Source organism: Bacillus rossius, chromosome 1 (assembly GCF_032445375.1).
Source record: "Bacillus rossius redtenbacheri isolate Brsri chromosome 1, Brsri_v3, whole genome shotgun sequence".
Classification (NCBI taxonomy): domain Eukaryota; kingdom Metazoa; phylum Arthropoda; class Insecta; order Phasmatodea; family Bacillidae; genus Bacillus; species Bacillus rossius.
Window position 1 is genome coordinate 251,092,293 of NC_086330.1, and position 22,770 is coordinate 251,115,062.

The 22,770-nt window shown below is 37.7% G+C and overlaps 1 protein-coding gene across 1 annotated transcript in view; it reads left to right on the plus strand.

The window, feature by feature from the left end:
• LOC134527474 (hsp70-binding protein 1-like) overlaps positions 1-22,770 on the plus strand; it is a 65,589-nt gene that overhangs the window by 40,290 nt on the left and 2,529 nt on the right. Inside the window, exons 3-4 of the mRNA XM_063360173.1 lie at positions 6,748-6,969; positions 10,969-11,118. Of these exons, the coding sequence (XP_063216243.1) occupies positions 6,748-6,969; positions 10,969-11,118 (372 nt within the window). The remainder of the gene's footprint in view (positions 1-6,747; positions 6,970-10,968; positions 11,119-22,770) is intronic.

A 22,770-nucleotide genomic window follows, 5' to 3' on the forward strand; every position in this document is an offset into this window, starting at 1 on the left:
AAGTAACAGGCACTGAACAGTAATGCAAAAATTTGAATTTTGTGCTCAACAAGAAGCCACACCAGTGGTTTAGAGGACATGCGGTCGTAGCTCTGTGGGAGCAGGTAATGAATGGGGCGCAATGTTTGGAAGTAGTCATACCACGGCACTGGTCACCAGCCCTTGACCACGCTGTAGACCCAGGATAACATCTTATTAACACAAGATGATGTGTTCTCGACTGACATCCTCGAGGGTATCCAACACTGCACCCACCCTGACTGCTTTCAGACACTACCACCTGCTGTGCATCGGTACACATAACTCATCTTCCAAACAGCTTTTTTCAGGGTGTCTTATCAACTTTGAAACCAGGAAAACTGGTTTGAATTTACTAGAAACTATAACTGGTAAAAAATCAGTGAATTTCTAGATAATTCGAGGAACGTTAAGTTGTGTTAGTAATACTTTTCTCTTTAGAGCAAATGATACTTAGACTTTCATTTTTTTTTTTTTACTATGTCACACCACTAAGCAAACAGTTAATGTCTTTGTGTGTAAATGCATGTTTCTGTAATCACAGTAGTGCAACGGTGCAATGTGAGGATGGGACTCGACAGAAAAAATATTCAGATGAACACCCACAGCCTGCCAATTCCCCCTTAGCGTTCTAACAGCATGGTTATCTTGACATTTAAGGAAATTATCTTTTCTCCTGGATTGACAAATAAAGGTGTCTTCACAGTGCAGAAAAAAGGTTACGCTGGGGTTCTTGAAGCAGCTGAAGACTCGCGCTGGCAGCACGAGATGTCTCTTCTCCACTCGCGACAATCTCTGGGGCTTGAGCAGCGTGCTGGTGTCTGCACTGCACTCATTCGGAGTAGCTAATCAGCTGGATGCCTGGGTCGCACAGTCCTGGGACCGTCATGCTGTGGTTGAGGCTGATGATCGTCCAGGTTGATGAATGAGCGTGCCACTCCTTCTGCTCCCCACTCGGAGTGAGCTGGCGCCTCAGTAACTGTGACATTGTCCCTTGACACAGCGACTGTAGTGTTTGCCTGTAACTTATGGTACCTTGTCACGCTACAATTTTCACAACTAATCATTACTTGTTCGTCTGCTCTGGTTTTATGTCTACATCGGTTCACGTCTTACGATTCACGTTTTAAGTCAGGCAATGTCTGTTTGTTGCCACAAGACCAACACCTTCTTCACTGCCAACTGCACCAAACCTCCTCACTAGTGTCGACAGTGACTATCACTCGCTTGTAGGAACACAAAAAAATGTCTATCAGCCTAGAGGTGTGCCGATTTGAATAGGCAGAACCAGATTTTGCTGAAATATTTGTTGAATCTGCATTTCTGCTGATTCACAATACGCTTGTTAATTTTCTGCTGATATTACTGAAAAATGAAAGTGTCTACCATAACCTAAAAATTTGTGAGTACTCTTTTCACATTTTGTAGTACTAAATACTTTGAACTCGCATCATTTCTTAACTACGTGTGCCTGTCATACATATAAATCTTTAAACATAACATCCTGTGTTTTAATAACTTTTTTAAGTTTATTACATCATAATGAAATATATCACTATGGTAAAGTTATGAACGAACAAAAGATTGATTTATTTAGATCATGGCTGCCTCAATAAACTGAAAAATACTAGCTCCTTGAACTGCAAAATTAAATGTTCGTAAGATCGTTACTGACACATTTTAAAATTAATTTATGTCAAGTTTTTATATGAACTTTATAAAATAATGTACCTATATAAGACTTCACATAACGCAAAGTGAACACATGAAACACATTTTTGTATAAATTGAGGGCGTACGGTGTTATGGAGGAATTGTCGGTACTAAATAGTGGGCGCCACCACGTGAGTGGGCACGTGGACCCGGCGAGAGAATCTAACCCAGGGCGTTACGTGGCCCGTGTGCGGCGAGATACTTGGCCCTCTAGATATTAAACGCGCTGCTCTCGACCCTACCTAAGCCCGCTCTCAGCGTCGGGCACGCTTCTAATCCGCAGTGGGTTCTCAGGGCGCCCCACACGCCGCCGGCCAGGTTGGGGTCCTACGTGGTCCCCCGAACACAAAGACACGTAACACAGTTAATTGATTTATTTTACTCACGATTTATATCCGTACACGTTCCTTCACTGGTACAACTGAGAAAACGCCCGAGGCGCGAATCAGCTTAGGTGAGGAGGCGAGCCACGCACGTGGCCGCCCCAAGTCGTTACGTATTACAATGATGTTACCGAAAAACTCCGAGGAGTTAATATTAAATATTTATACAGTCTCTCCGACCGAGAGAGGCCCCGAGGATGAAAAGAAAGAGATTCAAATAAATTAAACTATGGAATTATTACTCAGTGACTCAACGGTGATGTCCTTGGGGTGTCGACAGAGACGTCCGCTCTCGGCCGGCTGTAGAAGGAAACTGGGATGTGATCATGGTTTGCAGGTGGCAACATGGCGCCCTTCGCGCCGAACACAATTACCGTTACAACATTCTGCGATTCCGTGCCCCGGCGAAAGTTAAGTAAATCATAGATTACATTAATAAATATATAAAAATTACTGGCGATTTAAAATACATTAATGTTTACGTAGTTAATGAGAATTTATATAAAACATTCCTACCCTCGTCCAAGTCCGTGCCTATTCGGGTCCGCCCGGGCAACGTCTATAGTTTTATAATTAACATAATATTTAAATTAAAGAAATACATGAGTACAAAACACTGGGGCAAAAGAATGAAAGAAAAAGGGTTACAATATCAATTAACACATTTAGGGGTGCGGCGCACTGCATCTAAGCGCCCTCTTGCCGGGCTAGAACCACACGCACACACGCACGCACGAGCGGGAGGTTTGAACTGAGACGGTGGTTGGGCGGTGTCATATCGGGCTCAAAGGGGCCGCAGGCCCGGACGACGTCAAAATGTTAGGTACCGTGCATTTTCACCGCCACTTGAATTAATTTGGTTTTGGAATTACTGTTCTTGAATTGTAAACATCTGAAAATTCTCGTAATCTTATACATTTTCAATTCTTTTTTAAACTTGTGAATTTGTGGATCAATATATTTCATTGTTACCTGTATTATTAAAGTATCTTATTTTATACAAAATCTACTAAATAATTACATTTCCAGCCTCCATTTGTAATTTCATTTTTCATTAAGCAATTAACGGGTCAGCAACAAACAAATGAAAACACTTAAAAAGATGAGTTAAAAAAAAGATGTTATTTACCATTTATAACCTGAAAACTGAGAGTGTTTGTTTTGTGACTAGATAAAAACAATTATGCAGTTGCGGATATCAGCTTTAGAAAATTTAATACAACTAAATAAGTAATTTCTATACAACAGAAATTATGTTGTTCTGCTGCAAAGTACCTATGTGTGCCTGCTACTAGTGTTCTATCAGAGACTTTTCACCCCTTGGAATCGTTCATGGCATTATTAAAAGACATTAATTGAAAAATTAAAAATGTTTTATATAGTGAGCCAATGTATGGTTATGTAAATTTGTTGAATTGTTTATTGTAAAATGTTTTATGACAGCAAACTTTAGGTTTTTGTAATTATATTACAGCTGGTTTAAAAAATGAACTCCCATTCAGGACATACTAGGTTATCTTTCTTTTTAATTAACTTTTGTGTACTGAAAATAAAATACACGTGCATTTGCATTGCATTATTTTCTAAGAATAAGACATTTAGGGTAATTTAGTATATTTATACACATTTTTATAACCAAAATGTGTTCTCCCCCTTATCGGTTTGGAATTGGTTGATTGGCAACAGTTGAATCGGCATATCTGCAAAATTTTGTGAATAGCTTATGTATTCTTGCATACTTTTGTAAGCCATATGTTTACACTCCGTTACGTACCGTTCTGTGACTATCTTGAATACTGACTTAAACAAGGCTTATGCTTACCTATGCTTAGTCCTGGTTAGGTATGGGCAGCTTGTGACGTCGGGCAGCTTGACAACAATGGAGTCTGGTCTTGTTTCTTCAGGCAGCGTGGTGTGGTGTCTTTAAGCGAGTGAACCGGACTGGCTTCTTTACTCAAGACCTGGGTTTTTATACTGGCCAGCAATGGTGGTTGACTATGACTCAATCCATCTGGAAGGCGCTGGCCGGAAATTCCAGCCATGAGCAGGGGCGTAGCCAGGGGGGGGGGGGTTTAGGGGTTCAAACCTCCCCCTTAGCACCAAATCTTTAATTAATTTCTTATTCATCACTCAAACAAATTTCATATTAAAATTAATAAAATTTTTACCATTACAATATTTAAATTTAAGTACCGAAAACTGCTAAAATAGCACTATTTTACACCTTAAAATCCAAATTTTCCCGGACCCCCCGCCTCCGCTTTAATACGGGGGGGGGGGGGGGGGGGGTTCTTCTTAACACCCCCCATACACAAATCCTGGCTACGCTACTGGCCATGAGCATTTGATTTAATCTCTTGAGCCCCTGCAGAGCTTTTCATGATTTTTTTTTTGTAGCGTACATGTCACATATACCCCAGGGATGCAGCATGTACCAGGCGCTCAAACTCCTGCGCGCTCCTCGTGCTGTTGTTATTCCTTAGAAATTTTTCATTACTATGGTTGCTTCCGACTTTTTTTTTTTAGTTATAATTTTAATTTGGAAATAAAAGAGTTTATTAAATTACCTTTGTTTATTTCTTTCCAATTAAAAAAAAAAAGTTTTTTCTCATCGTTACATGGCATCAGTACACAATTTTACAAACACAATTTTACAAATGAATTTGTTCGAAAGCTTTGTTACTTGCACAGTTTTTTGTCTTTTCATATAAATTTTTACGATGTCTTTGAATTTTGATAGGATGAGGTCCAAATACATACCACAGCACCATACATCTTGCCGTTGATGGTTGAGGAGTCTTGTCACTCGTAAAAAAAAAAAATTATTAATGTCCCTTGGTTAACTACATAACTCAAGGTACCGTCAATCGCGGACTGGAATCACACGAAGTCGGGCCGATGCCGACGCCTAGGGCCTAAATTTCTATTTAAATAGTCCGAAACTAAAGTATTTAGGTTAAATAAATGTGGCCTGGCCTAGACCCCTAGGCATTAAATTGTTCCTTAGTGACTTTCCATTGTGCGAGTTGCCGATGACGTAACCGGGTTCGGCGACGATCGAGCGACAAGTGACTTGGTCGACAAGACTACCTTCCCTTGTAAAGGTGAAGACAATGGAGGCAACCCCGTGGGCCAACTGACCAATCAGAGTACAGAATTCAGAAACATGACCATATAAGGAAATTCGGACGGGCGCATCACTCCACGCCAGGGCTCGCCCTGATTGGCTGGCTAGTGGTAGCCTCCAGAGAACCTACCAGACGGTCGCTATAGCTGTGCGTCCATGTGACGCGTAAATCCCAAACACGCATTTACTAGATGAAAAATAACTTTCTGGCGCCAGTGTGTCGCACCTGTCCGCTCGTCCTTTTGTACCTTCCAGACTATTCTCGAAATATTACACTAGCAATATCCAATAGAATTTAAAATTATCCAACAAATTTACATACAATGTTCAAAATTTAGTAATCAAAGTTGAAATTCATACCATATTAGAAATTTTAGTTCAAAAATTATGTCCTGTAAAATTATAGTCTACACTCCTTTAAACAAAACAATTACTGACATTAATTATCAAATATCAAATTAATTATTATGAACTTGAGTTAACCCACAAATTAATAATTAAGTATCTCAAGAAAATAAGTATTTTAAGGCTTTCCATGAATTATAACCAAAGTAATTAATAACAATTCTTAACAGATCTGAACCATTATCCTTATCTACATATTAAATAATTATTATCCTTCATATCAAAGTTATTCTTAATCAATATTCTTATGACCCAAAAAAATATATATTCATAACCAATCCTTAATGTGCAATGCTACAAAGACAATTGAAATGTTTGTTGTATAGAGATTTTAGAGAAAACAATTTGCTATAAAGACTTTGTTAAAATGATTTTTACTATGCAAAGGTCTTACTATGTTTTTTCTATAAGTTTGTTTGCATGTGCAAGTTCAATAAGAATGTTGCTGGGTTACTTAGTAATGTAAATTTACTATTGCATCATTTTTCGGGAATCATTTAAATAAATTCATTATAGCTAATTAAAAAATATTTTTAAATTATAATGTTCTGGTGCATTTTGCCTAACATTTGTAAGTTGATTTCTAAATACTTCTAGAATCATCAATTGTTAATAAAATTTGTTGCATCATGTCATTCAGTTTGTTGAAGTATAAATATTCAGAGGTTCTAGAAAGTGTATATACAAGAGCGTGATGGCATCTTGGTGGTGTGTAGCTAGCACGTGAAGTCCATGTTTGAACCGTGGTTGTTCCAAGTGTATATGAGAATTCAGATGTTGCAGAGCAAGAAGTGGTGCGATTCTTTGGGTTCTTCCAGTTTTCACTCCATTATAAGGGCTTTGAAGCCGCTTCAGCATCTTATTGTGACTCTTTGAGTAATAATGGGAATATTGAGTCACCTCAAACAATAAATTAGTAAAAACATTTCTTGAACAGTGGAATTGATTTAAATAAACTTTTGTTAGAGTAATGTGTTTGGTGTTAAAATTTGCATACATTTATGTGGATACTATATATTATATTTAATTTGTACTACACAGTGCACTTAATAATGAAGAGGGTTGGTATAATAGTGTGGGGGTACACTTGTTGTTTCACAGACTTTCACAAGATAGGCGGATTCTCGATCCTTCCATCTTGTCTCAACTCACCGCACGTCAGCGTGCGGTGGCGCACGGCACAGCTGGTGGGTGAGCTAACGCAGAACAACCGATACTGTCAGCACCACGCACTGGAGGTCGGTCTACTACCTGCCCTGCTGTCGTTATTGGACTGCGACCCTGACCAGGTTGTGCGTGTCAAGGCCCTCTACGCCGTGTCATGTAAGTGCCTCTGTCAGCCTTGTCTGTGTACCACCCCTCTACCACAGTATTGAGTAGTCCAGGCTACTGTTGCTACTGGACTGCAACCCTGAATAGACTGTGCACGTGAAGTTCCTCTACACCCTGTCATGTAAGTGCCTCTGTCAGCCTTGTCTGTGTACCACCCCTCTACCACACTATTGAGTAGTCCAGGCTACTGTTGCTACTGGACTGCAACCCTGAATAGACTGTGCACGTGAAGTTCCTCTACACCCTGTCATGTAAGTGCCTCTGTCAGCCTTGTCTGTGTACCACCCCTCTACCACACTATTGAGTAGTCCAGGCTACTGTTGCTACTGGACTGCAATCCTGAATAGACTGTGCACGTGAAGTTCCTCTACACCCTGTCATGTAAGTGCCTCTGTCAGCCTTGTCTGTGTACCACCCCTCTACCACAGTATTGAGTAGTCCAGGCTACTGTTGCTACTGGACTGCAACCCTGAATAGACTGTGCACGTGAAGTTCCTCTACACCCTGTCATGTAAGTGCCTCTGTCAGCCTTGTCTGTGTACCACCCCTCTACCACAGTATTGAGTAGTCCAGGCTACTGTTGCTACTGGACTGCAATCCTGAATAGACTGTGCACGTGAAGTTCCTCTACACCCTGTCATGTAAGTGCCTCTGTCAGCCTTGTCTGTGTACCACCCCTCTACCACACTATCGAGTAGTCCAGGCTACTGTTGCTACTGGACTGCAGTCCTGACCAGGCTGTGCGCTTGAAGGTCCTCTATACCCTGTCATGTAAGTGCCTCTGTCAGCCTTGTCTGTGTACCACCCCTCTACCACAGTATTGAGTAGTCCAGGCTACTGTTTCTATTGGACTGCAACCCTGAATAGACTGTGCACGTGAAGTTCCTCTACACCCTGTCATGTAAGTGCCTCTGTCAGCCTTGTCTGTGTACCACCCCTCTACCACACTATTGAGTAGTCCAGGCTACTGTTGCTACTGGACTGCAGTCCTGACCAGGCTGTGCGCTTGAAGGTCCTCTATACCCTGTCATGTAAGTGCCTCTGTCAGCCTTGTCTGTGTACCACCCCTCTACCACAGTATTGAGTAGTCCAGGCTACTGTTGCTACTGGACTGCAGTCTTGACCAGGCTGTGCGCGTGAAGTTCCTCTACACCCTGTCATGTAAGTGCCTCTGTCAGCCTTGTCTGTGTACCACCCCTCTACCACACTATTGAGTAGTACAGGCTACTGTTGCTACTGGACTGCGACCCTGACCAGGTTGTGCGCGTGAAGTTCCTCTACAGCCTGTCATGTAAGTGCCTCTGTCAGCCTTGTCTGTGTCTGTGTACCACCCCTCTACCACAGTATTGAGTAGTCCAGGCTACTGTTGCTACTGGACTGCAGTCCTGACCAGGCTGTGCGCGTGAAGTTCCTCTACACCCTGTCATGTAAGTGCCTCTGTCAGCCTTGTCTGTGTACCACCCCTCTACCACAGTATTGAGTAGTCCAGGCTACTGTTGCTACTGGACTGCGACCCTGACCAGGTTGTGCGCGTGAAGTTCCTCTACAGCCTGTCATGTAAGTGCCTCTGTCAGCCTTGTCTGTGTCTGTGTACCACCCCTCTACCACAGTATTGAGTAGTCCAGGCTACTGTTGCTACTGGACTGCAGTCCTGACCAGGCTGTGCGCGTGAAGTTCCTCTACACCCTGTCATGTAAGTGCCTCTGTCAGCCTTGTCTGTGTACCACCCCTCTACCACACTATTGAGTAGTCCAGGCTACTGTTGCTACTGGACTGCAGTCCTGACCAGGCTGTGCGCTTGAAGGTCCTCTATACCCTGTCATGTAAGTGCCTCTGTCAGCCTTGTCTGTGTACCACCCCTCTACCACACTATAGAGTAGTCCAGGCTACTGTCGCTGATTAACTGCGACTCTGACTGAGGTCATCCATAAGCAATCAAGTTAGGGTCTCCGCTAACCTTCTGTAGTGGTGGGGTAGAGTACCATAGCTGTTCCGTGCTTGTTATGAGAGGTGACTAATGAGAATGCATTCTTATTATCTTTGCTCTTTGGTCTTCTTCTATCTTGACATATTTATCTTTATCTCACCACATACCTTCATTACTGTTTTAAAGCTTTGTCTTAATTCAGGGTACTGTTTTATTTCCTCATGAGCTTGTGTCCTCACCAGTAAATGCTGATTCAAGTTGTATACCATACAAGGTGCCTAGTCAAAGGACGTCTGTGCAAGAACCTCGTCACTGACCCAGTGGGCAGTTCTAGGTGCGAGTTCATACAAGTACATCCACATAGCACCGATGGTGTATTTCTGGTGGGAAGGGTAATCGTAACCTGCTGGAGCAACGTGTTAAAACTTAAGGAGGTGGCTGGTGCATTCCACACTTTCTATGAAATGGTACCTATAGGCATTCAATATATGTAGTAGGGCATAAAGCTGCCCTTGCTCCAGACAATCTGTCCGTGGTTTGCCTTGATATAAAATTCGGTGTTCTACTGGAGCAGTAATTCTCAGTGAATAGCTGTGGATGGTTGCCATTCCTATGCATTGACTAGTTCTGTGAGAAGTTGGTCCCCTCCCAGTGGCATGAACTGCTGAGGTGTTTTATCTGGCGGCTTCCTTGCTTTTTCCTTCCCACCCAACCCCCTCTTTGATGGTGTACTGTGGTCTATGGTTTTTAATAGGTTGTGCAATTACCATGGCTTTGTAAAGCACTCAGGGTGCATCCTCACTAGAAGAAAAAGACTTCACCATGACTTGGGGTAGCGAAAATGGATTATTGGGAAAGATGTTGTGATGCCAACTTCATACTTGCTTATGATCATTGGTTTTGAAGGGCACTCTTTTAAAAACCTTTACAACGTCCATTACGACACCTCAAACATGCAGATCATCCTTCTTTATCTTACCTGCTCCTGCTTTACACTGCTTTCTTTTTGTTACTATGTATTGAAATGATATTTTATTGTACTGTATTATCATCATCCAATTTCCCTTCGTTTAACTCTTTTTCTAACTTCTTTTGCATTAATGTGTAACATAAATTTTTGTAATGAGTTTGACATGTGGTAACAGGGGGATAATCGGCGGTGGAGTTAGTTGGAGGTAAAATTGTCGAATTTTTTTCTCACTTTTAAATTACCTAGATTAATTAAAATTATGGCCAAATGTAGCTTATATGTATTTTTGACAACTGTAAAAACAAGTTGTTTTATTAAAATATCTATTATAGAACTAACAAAAAAAAGTTATGATTCCAAATCAAAATTTCAATTCATATTTTTTTATTAAAAACATTTTTTTGCCTTTAATTTTTTTCCAGTCAATGTTTGGTTTGTATAAAGTTCTTCTTGTTGTTAAAGCACAAATATGCTCCAGTTGTTTAATTTGTAACAACCCAATTTACTGCCCTCCCCACTTTCTAAATAAGTTTATTAAATGTAATGAGATTTTTGTAATCAGAAATTATCTATGGTAAGGTTTTCTGGTATGATTTAAATAACAGCTGTTGGTTTTGCTAAGCCATTAATGCAATTTGTCTACAATAATTTTAAAGCCTGATATACCAATTTTTAATAATTTTCCTGATCTAATATTAAATATTAAAATATGCAACTGTGTCCCACTTTATTGTGGCCTGACCCACACAGCATTTTTGAAAAAATTTTACCAAAAAGAGCACATCATTGGCAACAAGTTGGTTATTATGTATGTTCAACTAGACATATTTATAAGTGTTTTAACATAGTTTATAGTATTTATAAGATGCGACATAAACCCACTTTTTTTTGTGGCAGCTTTTAATGTTTTTAATGTTACGCAAAAATTCCTTTTAACGTGTGTAGATATTAAATTTAAAACTAGATTTTTAATTTTTTTTATAACATTACACAGATGATTGACTGTTTTTTTGTAGAATGTTTACAGACTGAATGTTTTTTTCTAAATAATAATATGAGCTTGTTTGGTGCTGTGTGTTACATTATTCGACAGGTCTGGTGAGAAACAACGAGCAAGCCCTGAAGATATTTCGGGAGCACGATGGCTTCTCGGTGCTGCTGCGAGCCTTGCAGAGTGACGTGGATAAGCTGCGAGTAAAGGCCGCTTTCTTCCTGTCTGCTCTCAAGCAGCCCCATGTTCTGGGTAAGAGGATTATTCCACTCCTAATGGTGCATCTGATAAAATTTAAAGTTTAAAATGATAAATACACATTTTTTTTAATCATTCGTACAATGTATCCATTACTGTTTAGCATGATAATAGTAAAAATTACTCTACACTTGTGTCATGTTTATAAGTCCCTTATTGTTTATGTTTTTTATCATGAAGTCCCATTAAAACAACAAAAAAGGGTATTTATATAGCACAAAGACTTAACCTGAACAGTGAATGTTGGTACAGTAAGTCCTCTATTTACGTCGTACCGATTTACGTCGTTTCGGATTAACGTCGCTAATGTTTGAGTACTCATGTTTCAATTTAAGTTGTCGCCGATTCACAATAACGTCGTTTACAATGACTGTAAATCTTTATTTTAACCAAAACACCGTATATAATTCGTTTATAATTCTTTGTTTCCTTCGGTAGTTAATTTATGCTATGTAGCATAAGCTACACTTTCACCGCCTTATCTTATCATACATCATGAGGGACGCTTCCTGCTGTCCGCTGCTCTCAGCGCGGTGATGCAATACTACCAGCCCGCCCGCTCGGCCACCCACGTATCTCGCACGTAGAAGTGTTATCTACTTCGTGCAACGACACAGCATTTTCTCCTACCCCTTTTCGTCCAACTCCTTGGCACTTCAGTAGAGGTGTAAAAGTAACTAAAAAAAGTGTACCCGTATGTATTCGTTACTATAACAATTAGTACTCGTTACTTTCGTATCGTTACTCGTTACTTCTGATACCGCATAACATGCTATGTTATGTAACAGCAACGAATCGAGTCGTATTTCGTACGCGTACAGTATGACGTCGCGTAAATAATAATAAATCGAATATAAACAATTAAAAGTATTTGATAATTAACAGCTTTTGTTAACCAAGAAACAATAAAATCTCATTAGAGCAGCTTTATTATAATATCTCTTTTAAGATAAGAACAAAAAACGTGAAAATACGCGATAATAAAAAACAAAAACATACATATTTATAATTTGTAAAAAATACTTTCTTACGTTGTTTCTGTTCCAATCTCAAACTTTGTCTACACACACAATACCTTTAATAAACAGTAAAAAACTTGGACGACGAATTTCCAAATTATACTTTTCTTAATAAACAAACATCGTTCTTTGTAACGAATAAGCGCGCGCATGCGTAAAACATACGAAAAATGCGAGTAACGAAATGCATTCGTGTGTAACGTTTCGTTACTCGTTACTAGATGCCGCACCCGTTACTCAGTAACGAATACATACGGTTTGCTACAGCTCTACACTTCAGTCGCTATGATATCATTGAGTTGGCCGGAGTTTTAAACGTGCCGTTGTTAACTTTATCGTGATTAAATGCGTTTGTAGTAGGCCTACAGTATCAGCTCACTGCAATTTATGATTTTTTCTTCATAAGATGTCTTCCAAACGACTATATATCTGTTTTTATATTTCAATCAATAAAGGTAATAAAGCAGCTGGTTAAATAACCATTCTATAAAGCTGAGAAGTACTAGTTGGACTTGTTTCCCACGCTGTCGGTTGTCATTTGCTGATAAAATTGCCCGTTGTCACGTCTGTATGCCAGCGCTTCTGGCCGACCTTGGGCCATGGCCGGCCGGTGGCATGAAACATGGCTCATTTTGCGTCGTTTCTATTTACGTCGCGGTTTTCAGGAACGTAACCCCGACGTAAACCGAGGACTTACTGTATATACGACAGGCTGACGAGGTTTGCTATGACAAATTTTTGTAAGTAGATGAATATTCATTATTTCGATGTGTTTGTATTCCAGGTCGAATCAAATACGAATATTTTATTTGTATTCGTATTCTAAATTTAAAGTATTCTTACAGACCTAGAAAAAATGTATTACCGTGTTTTATTGCATAATCGTTTCACATTTTATTCTAAAATCAATTTTGAAAAGTAGGGGTGACGATTATGCGGGAAAATTTTTTTTTGTTAGGTAAAGCTATTCATGAAAACAAAAACCCATTCATGGAAAGTACATTGATTTAAAAAGTGTAGTTTAAAAGAGCACGCCAAACCATTAAAATTAATAATTCATGCAACAAAAACCTTTCTTCAAATTTAAATTGAAAAAATCAAAATCTGTGACGCGAACGCAAGCCACTTGAATCTGTGACGTGAACTAATGCATAACTGTCGTAGTACATGCTTGCCACGAAAGAGTTTGGGTCATTAAATGTAGTTAACTCGGCAATTGACAGAGAGTGCGCGTTGCATGCAATCAGCTAGATATAGACATTCGACTACATGCGCGCGCTCTATACGGACAGCAACATAACCAAACACGAATGATGCCAACTAATGCTGGCTACATGTTTATAAACAGTACATCGCGGCGACGCAGATGATCAGATAAAAGTTGTCACGTTTAAAATCGTTTTATACGGAAAAGATACCTACACTGTTACACGGCGGCGACGCAGACAATCAGATAAAGGAAATAACGTTTAAAAACATCTTTATAAGAAAATTTACACGTCAGACAACTTCCTATTTCCATTAATTAAATAAGTAAGTGGTAATGTCCGAATAAATATTAGATTTCTACTTTAAAATACATTGTTTTATACGGAAAATATATCTACACAAAGCGCTTGGCATCTCATAGTGGGGCCAAAAGCATCATGCAACGTTTACGCGAGAAGTTTTTCTATCCCAATTTTGACAGCCTAAAATATGGGTGCGACAATTATGCGATAAAAGAGGGTAATATTGCTCAGAAGGGGGACATCGATATGAAGAGGACATCTTGTGTTAGAGGTCGTCTTTTAGTCATGTAAATACTATACATCAAGTACACGCATTGGAATCTGAAGCAACTTATACAGAATAAACCAACTTTTTAAAAAAAATTATTTAACTGACTTGAAAAAAAAGTCCCTACACTAAAAAGTGAAAAAATAAATAGTACAGATTTAATCCAAAATACAACTATGCACATAATACTTTATATTTATTTTTGTCTTATTTCGTTATGTACACAGTATTATAATTACTTATTAATCAATCTATCTACATATATGATTTATTTATACATTTGCAATGTAACAATTTCTGTCCAAAGCTATTACCCATAATTTTAATAAAATATTATTATTGGTATGTGCTACCTACTGATAGGTTTGAAGTCGGTGCCAAGCCCGAAACAAAATAAAACTTAAAAATATAAACCATCGCCTGACTGTGACCATACAGTATCACGACCACACCAAGACTTAAGGGGATTAGTGCACCAGCATCGTATTAAAAAAAACAATATATTTGTTAATGATTCAGCTGCTAGAGAATATTTGAACCATTCTGGTGTAAAATTTAATTTTTTATTTTTTTATTTTAATTAAGTTATTGCTGATTTTCGGTATTTTTTTTAATTCAAGCTTTATTAAAAAACTATAAAGAATTCAGTGGTAAAACTTTCGCAGATAAATTTTCAGACACGGGAGATATGACTGTGACCATTATTTTATCTGTAATCATTATTAATTTAACGTATTTACAATTTGAATTTTAATAACTGAGCTGCTACGAAATTGCATGATATTCATTTGCGAATTTAATAACATTCGCGTTTTCATTTGTAATTCAAACGCCTGCATATATGTCGGCTGAATGATTGACTTTATTTTAGTCTTTAGCTTATTGCAGTTGGACCTAAAGTAAAAACGTAGCTGTAGAAATTTGAGCCGCGTGCAAGCTCGGATACGAGGAATTATGGAGCGCGCTGGACAGTAGTGACACCTTGCGACAGTTTTCCAAACTTTTTGCAGCTCGTTTTCACTCTGCCACAGCTGTCTGCTGTTTACGAAGGGGAGACGGGATTTCGCGGGAAACTGATATGAAGGTCAACGTACTCATTTTCAGTAGATAAGAGAACGTGTTTGGTTTAGCTCGGCGTATAATTGAATGGTTATTCTCTGTTGTTATTTAGCACAGTGATTTAGCTAGATTTTTTTGTTGCAAGCGTAAGATTTATTCAGGAATAAAATGCAGAAGAAACCTCCACCAAGAGTACACAAAAGAACAAAACTATCGAAAGCCATTAGAGCGCTTAGAAAAAAGAATAAAGAAAGATAAGAGATTATTTTATTATAGCTTTTTTTACCATATATTTATTTTTCAGAGTTGAGTATGTACAACGCGATGGACGCGACAACAAAAAGATGTGTAAAATTGTAAACATGTTTTTTTTTTCCAGCAATGCGTGAACCATTCATAAACTATACTCAACATGTATCCGTATAATTACGTTTGAATTTTTTTTTTATGGCAGGCATCAATGTTAACAAGTTTATTAAGCCACAATAGACTTTTTTCAGAAAACTAAGTGTAGCAGAAAACACTCAACATAGTCTCACACAAAATCAGTTTACATGAATGCAGTTTTAAGAAGTAAGCAACGTAAATAATAGTTAAACATCATTTAATATCTGCTGGTAACGTTTCCAAAGTATCAGCTTCGCCTTCATTCACGAACAATATTCGTGAGTTTATTTATGTATTTTTGCTGGCTATTCGTTGGTGACTGTTAGGACTGCAAAATTAGTAAATATTTTTCACCCTATCCTGAGTTAAATCTAAGTGTGCGCGGTTAGATGAGGACCTAGATGTGTCTCAGGCTTACGCCTTTACACTCTACTCATGCGGGGTATTAACCATGTGCGTAAGAGCGCGTTGCCATTAACCTGTAGGATAGTCTCAACAATCCTCTACGGACTCGAAAAATGTCACCTGCTCATTGGCTACTTGACTTGTGATAACTGTTTGTTGTAATGCCTGTGATTCATCGTTAGAGACCTGAAAAATTCGCGGGTTCATTTCGTGTTATGCTAAAATTCAAATAATTATACCTTAGTGCTGCTTCTGTCATTGGTTTATTGTTAATCTGGAGGACTGAGGACCAATTAGAGACCCTCACTCATAGAAGTGTCGAATCACAGGCCACCCAGTTAAGGCGACACACAAGTCAGCAGCCAATGAACAGTTGGCATTTGCCCGAGTGTGTAGATGATATTGGAGTCTATCCTGGAGGTCATTGAACCCGCGAATTTTTCCGGTCTCTATTCATCGTTGATTTGGATGAGGAGTTTTCAGTGATTCAGAGCCTCCCATTTAACTGTGGCCAAATTGAAGAAGCAGTACACATGTTACATGCTTGAATTCATAGCGAATGGAAACAACAAATATTTACTGATTTAGTGGTAGGTAAAAAAAAAAATATTATTCGTATCGCGTCCATCGCTTCGCGCCATGTTGGCTCCTATATTATATGGATTTACAAAATATAACGATTCATTTACGACACTTAAGATAAGGTGTGTAGGATTTTAAGAATTCACTTGAATTATTATTTAAGAACATATTTCAGGATAACTTGTGAAGACGCTCGTACAGAGGGCACCGGTTGTGATGACTCATTGTTACCAGAGCAGGGGCCATCTCGTGTACACGAAGTGGCATGCGAAACCTCAACATAACTCGAAAATCAATAAGTGTTACATTGAAATGTGTCCACTACAAATTTTCAGGAATTATAATTTTGAAATTGAGTAGAAATATTCCTGCAATTAGCATTAAGTATATTTTAATAGACATTGAAAGCGAATCATTAAGTAGCTTCAAAATCCAAATACCAGAATACAGATAGTCTGTAACAATACAGACCTCACCGACTAGATATGGTCCAGATTGTTAATACTAACACATTTGAAAAACTGACTGGTTACTGAATATGTTGAAATTTTGTAAACCTGTTACTTTAGATGATTGGTGATGTAATAATGTCTCTTGGAAACTACATAAGATTTTAACTGCTTTTATTTCTCCATAAATTCGCAAATCACCATGGCGGCCATTTTACGATCACGATTTAGTTCTTAAATTTTAAATTAGTTTATTTGTTGAGAGCCTGGTACAATGTGTCTGACCACTAAAGCGATCCGAGCCGCGTAGTGTATACTACTGCGAGGTTGTCGAAGTAGGCTCGGGTCGGGACGAATTTCACTGTGAAGAAACAAAGGTTTTTAATACATGAAAAATTATCCCAAAGCCGAAAATTTGTACAGTAGTAGAATGAACATTTCTTAGTAACACGTCAAAAGTTTAAGTACTGCCGCAACCTTGTGCGTCACACCAAAAACGAGCAGTTAAGTCCAAAATGACAATTTTTTGCAACGATCCACAATAATGGATATTGCAAATGCAGTTTATGGAGTAGACCGTCAGTATGGAACCCAAAATAATCTAGAAACATTGCCCCATCTGAGGATAGTGATAAAAAGCACAAAGTTTAAACATGTTTCTATAAAATAGACCTTTTAAATCATTAAAGTTAACGAATTCACTTTCATTCAATTTTAAGGAAATATAAATACATCTTACATAAACTTAAAGAGCCCAACGTGGAAATCGCTTAGAGTAAACGTTTTTGCATATTTATTCATCTTTAAATTGGTATATTTTTTAAGTGTCTCATACAATTAGTCTGACCACTAAAGCGATCCGAGCCGCGTAGTGTATACTACTGCGAGGTTGTCGAAGTAGGCTCGGGTCGGGACGAATTTCGCTGTTAAGAAACAAAAATTTTTAATACATGGAAAATTATCCCAAAGCAAAAATTTTGTACAGTAGTAGAATGAACATTTCTTAGTAACACGTCAAAAGTTTACCGATGAAACCTTGTGATCACACCAATAATGAGCAGTTGAGTCCTTAATGATAATTTATACAATGATCCACAAAAATGTTTCGTAAATTTAATAACTTTAATACTTTTTTAAGCCGGTTCTCATTATGGCACCAAAGTAATATAAAATAATGTCCTACATGGTAACTGTGATAAACACCTGAAAGTTTAAACGTCCTATTATTAAATTGGTAATTTTAATCATAAAAGGTAAGAAATATATATATTTTTTATAGAAATTTGACTACATGTTACATAAATTTGTTGAGCGTAGCGTCAAAATCACTTCATAAATATTGTCTGTGTTTTTTTTTTTTTTTTTGTAAAGTTTAAATGTGTATATTTTGAGTGTCTGGTACAATAGTCTGACCACTGATGTATTTCAAGCTGCGTAGTGTGTGTGCATCAGTGTTAAAGTCGCTCGTGCTGGGACGTTTTTTGCTCCAGAAAACTAAGGTTTTTAATGTATGGTAATTCCAGACTGAATTTTACTCTGAAAGAATAAAAGTTTCCTAACTGCAAGTGATTTTTGCTGCAAACGTAGATAAAAATCTTCCAGGATGCGATTTGCTTAGGTAAAAATATTAGTATGATCGACTCTTTAATTTCTAAATTATAAATAAATAACAATAGAACTTCCCGGAAAGTTGTGATAAACTAACGATATTGCGCGAGTAGCACACCCGTACGTGACTACAGAGAAAGGCTATTTTCCTTGACCGTTAGGATTTCTGGGACGAACACCCTCTCACAGCTGGGGTCATAAAATACGGCCAAACTCTTGCAAAAACATCCACCACCGCTCTTTGCCACTAGCAATTCAACGAAGTAAGCTAGGCGCAGCACTCCAATGAATTAACTTAGAAAAAAATTACTAAATATGTAATTCTATCAATACATTTTACAACACAACTTATGTTTTATTTATTTTCTGGAAAAAAATAATATTATCATACGAATTATGTTATAAAAGTGACAAAACTCAATAAGCACATTTACGGTGTATCGTTTTCTTCAACTGTTATGTAGTAAACTAATTTCATACAATTAAATATATATATTTTATAATATAGGCTACATAAAAATTTTGCACAGATCTGATCTAAAATAATGTATTAGAAATAAAAAATAATTATATTTTTTGGTATTAAAATAATTTTTAATAATAAAATTTCTGTAACAAAATACGAACACACGTATATAAAACCAGAGGTCCTCTAGAATTTTGATTTACAAGTTCCAAGCAGAAATTGTTTATTGTTAATTTTATTGTATCAAAAATCATTCATATAAGAAAAAAGAATATGAATATCTAAATAGATGTAACATGAATACACCCTATCATATGCATTAAATATATTTTAAGTAATCCCTAAATAAGACCAAGTTTATTGAGTGTCGCAATACGCAGCGTGTTTCAAAGCCCGCCGGCCGTGAAAGATCAGTACGGCCGCAGTACACTGCAACGCTCAGGCAGCTTTAATGAGGCAACTAATTATGCTAGACTCTTTATAAATATACTATCTTAAAGCTAAAAGTATAATTAAAAACATTTATTTAGACATTTTTTCGCATTGGGCTCTTCAAATTGGTGTAAATCGTATTTTTATCTGGGTGGCAAATATAAAAAAAATATATGTCGTGAATTAATCGCTTTATATCATATCTGAAATATTAAAAAAAATTTCTTTCTAACATTAATGGGTGTATTACAGTTTCTAGATTATTTTGGTAAGTTTACGGACAGTCAAAATTAAAAACTGTATAAATGGGTAGCATTTTAATGGACTGATGCAAGTTGCTGTCACCTAGGACTTAAATGCAAATTTTCGGTGATAACGCACAAGGTCTACAGCGGTAAACTTTCGTTATGTTATTAAGCATAGTCAACTCTACCACAGTACAAAAATTCAGCTTTGGACAAATTTTTCAAAGGTTGTCTTGGTTTCCTGGAGTAACACGAAAGTCTACGCGGGGAAGGGCGGCTACCTGATCCGAGAATGAAAGATAGTGTGAGATGGGAAGCGAAGATAAGAGCTGGTTGGGTGTCCGTGTTGGAGAGAGAGAGAGAGAGAGAGAGAGAGAGAAAGGCTATATTGTGGAAGACCTTCGAAAGATTCCCGCTAGATGGCAGGCCTCAGAGCTGCAATCTTAGACAACCTCCCCCCACGGAAGCTCTCTCGCCACTAACTTGCCAAATCTCACCCGCTAGCTTATATACGTGCTGGCTGGCCGTGCAGTAGTAATAAACAAGCATTTATAAAACACTTAAGCTCATTTCCAACAAATTCTGACGAATGACTGTTTTTTGTCCTGCACCAATCCCCTTAACGAACAAGGTTACGTGGAAGGAAGTGGCAGATGTGTGACTTCTCCAAACAATCACAGCACAGTTCTCACAAAATCATAGCAGTCTACACATTTCCTACCCCTTGCAACGAGGCTCTTTCGACAGAGATTACAAGAAAAAAATCACTAAGTCTGGTGTCATCACTTTTAACCAATCATAAAATTACATTGAAAAAATAACAGCCAATCCTGGTGCATGAAAACAGCAGCCTGATTAACTCCAGGCTTTTTCTAACTCTCCAAACACACTCTCCTCCCTCTCTCATGCTCTCTCTCACTCAGGTTCCCCCCTACTCCCCCCTTTTTTTTGGTTTCTAGCACTGATTTAATATTTCTTCACATTAGATCATCATGCTTTCAGATAAAGGATTTTAGCGAGAAAAAAGTAAAGGAAAATTACGTTTTTAACACACTCCGTTCCGAACGATGCAAACAACAAACAATACTTAAATACAGTGTTTTATAGCCTAATGGTCGTGCGCGCGTAGTCGTCGCAACCATATTTTAGGCTGTCAAAATTGGGGTAAAAAAACTTCTTGCGTACACGTCGCATGATGTTTTTGATCCCGCTAGTAGATGTGTAGGTATCTTTTCCGTATAAAACAATTAATTTTAAGGTTAAATCTAATTTTATTCTGTCATTACCACTTAATAAATTAACGGAAAAATACGAAGTTGTTTGACGTGTAAATTTTCTTATAAAGACATTTTTAAACGTTATTTCATTTATCTGATCGTCTGCGTCGCCGCAGTGTAGGTATAATCTAAAATTTAATTTCGGTCATTACCACTTATTTATTTAATTAACGGAAATACAAAGTTGTTTGACGTGTAAATTTTCTTACAAAGACGTTTTTAAACGTTATTTCCTTCATCTGATTGTCTGCGTTGCCGCGGCGTACCGCTTATAAAAATGTAGCCAGCGCATCATTCATGTTTGGTTATGTTGCTTCCCGTATAGAGCGCGCGCACGTAGTCGAATATCGATATCTCGCAGAGTGCATACAACGCGCGCTCTCTGTCCAGTGCCGAGTTAACTACATTTGATAGCCCGCATTCTTTCGTGGCAAACTACGACACGTTAGTTCACGTCAGATTCAAGTGGCTTGCGTTCGCGTTAGAGTTTTGGTTTTCTATTTAAAGTTGAAGAAAGGTTTTTGTTTAAGGAATTATTAATATAGATTGTTTGGTGTGCTCTTGTATACCCCACCTTTTTTTAAATAAACGTACTTTCCATGAACGGGTTTTGTTTTTATGAATATCTTTACCCAACAAAAATTTTTTTTCAGCATATTTGTCGCACCCCTACTTTTCAAATTTGATTTTAGAATAAAATGTGCGACGACTATACGAGAAAACACGGTACGTGAATGCACGTATAAACGTAACTAAGACAAAAGAGTACTTCTTAAAAAAAGAATAAAATGCTTTTATTTAAAGGATATCAGAAAATCTAACCAATGCACTGGACATGATGGGACTCTATAGTACGTAGTTAATTAAATCATTTAACAAGTGGAAAGGTCAGTAACCTGGGTCATTACAACTGTTGAGTCTCATCTGGTCGAGTACGATGAACTCGCCTTTCGATCTGAGTTGACTCTTGCTCAGATTTTCAAGTTTAGTCTAGGTCTATCTTAAAAAAACTAATCCCTAACAAACTTTCTACTATGGATTACCCAGCTGCACACCATGGGGCTACATGCTGGATTTTTCAGGTTGTAGTAATTTCTAAAAACATCAGAAACTGACTAAAAATATGCAACTTTAACAGAATATTCTATTCCAAACAAAAACAACTGCACCAATGCACATACATCTGTGGGTTTTCCTAACACTGTTGTGGTTATTAAACTTGTAAATCTTTTATGAACCTTTGTTTAGTTTTCGGCTACACAAATATTACTGAAATGAAGCAAGATATAAAAAAGAATTTCGAAAATTACCTGAATCTAGCCAGCAAACCAAATGAATAAACAAAATTTGAAATGTTTTCAGAAATTTGCAATTAGCAAACTCACAAAGTACTAATGGCTTAAGATGTTGTAAAGTCTAGAATGTTTGGTCACCAGCAGTTGTGGCAGACTTGCTTAGGTGCAAGCACATGCCTACACTGACAATAGAACAGATAGTTTTTCACTTTTCTGTATTATTTTATTTGAGAATTTTTGTTTTAATGTGAAATCATTTATTTTACAATAAATTACTTAAATTATTGTTTTAGGACACATAATTCACTTTAAGTTCAAAATGACCTCTTTTTTAAAGAACTTAAATATGTATTTTTTTTTTTGCTTGAGAATATTACAGTAATTAATTATATTGAAGTAATGTTATTGTTTTGCTTATCATCACTGTACTCATCAAACTGAGTTAAATGGCACTGGTGAATGTGCTGTTGCTAGGTAGTTTCTTTGGGCAGAAATTTTTCAAGACTGATCTTGTGCTGTAGTCAAACAAGCTTTGGTTCTTGCTAAGAGCATTGCTAATATAATTTTTGATGGTTGTGGAAAAAATTTATGCGTGCGACATGTGCATGAAATATTCTGCATGGTTATTTATTTCACCATCACT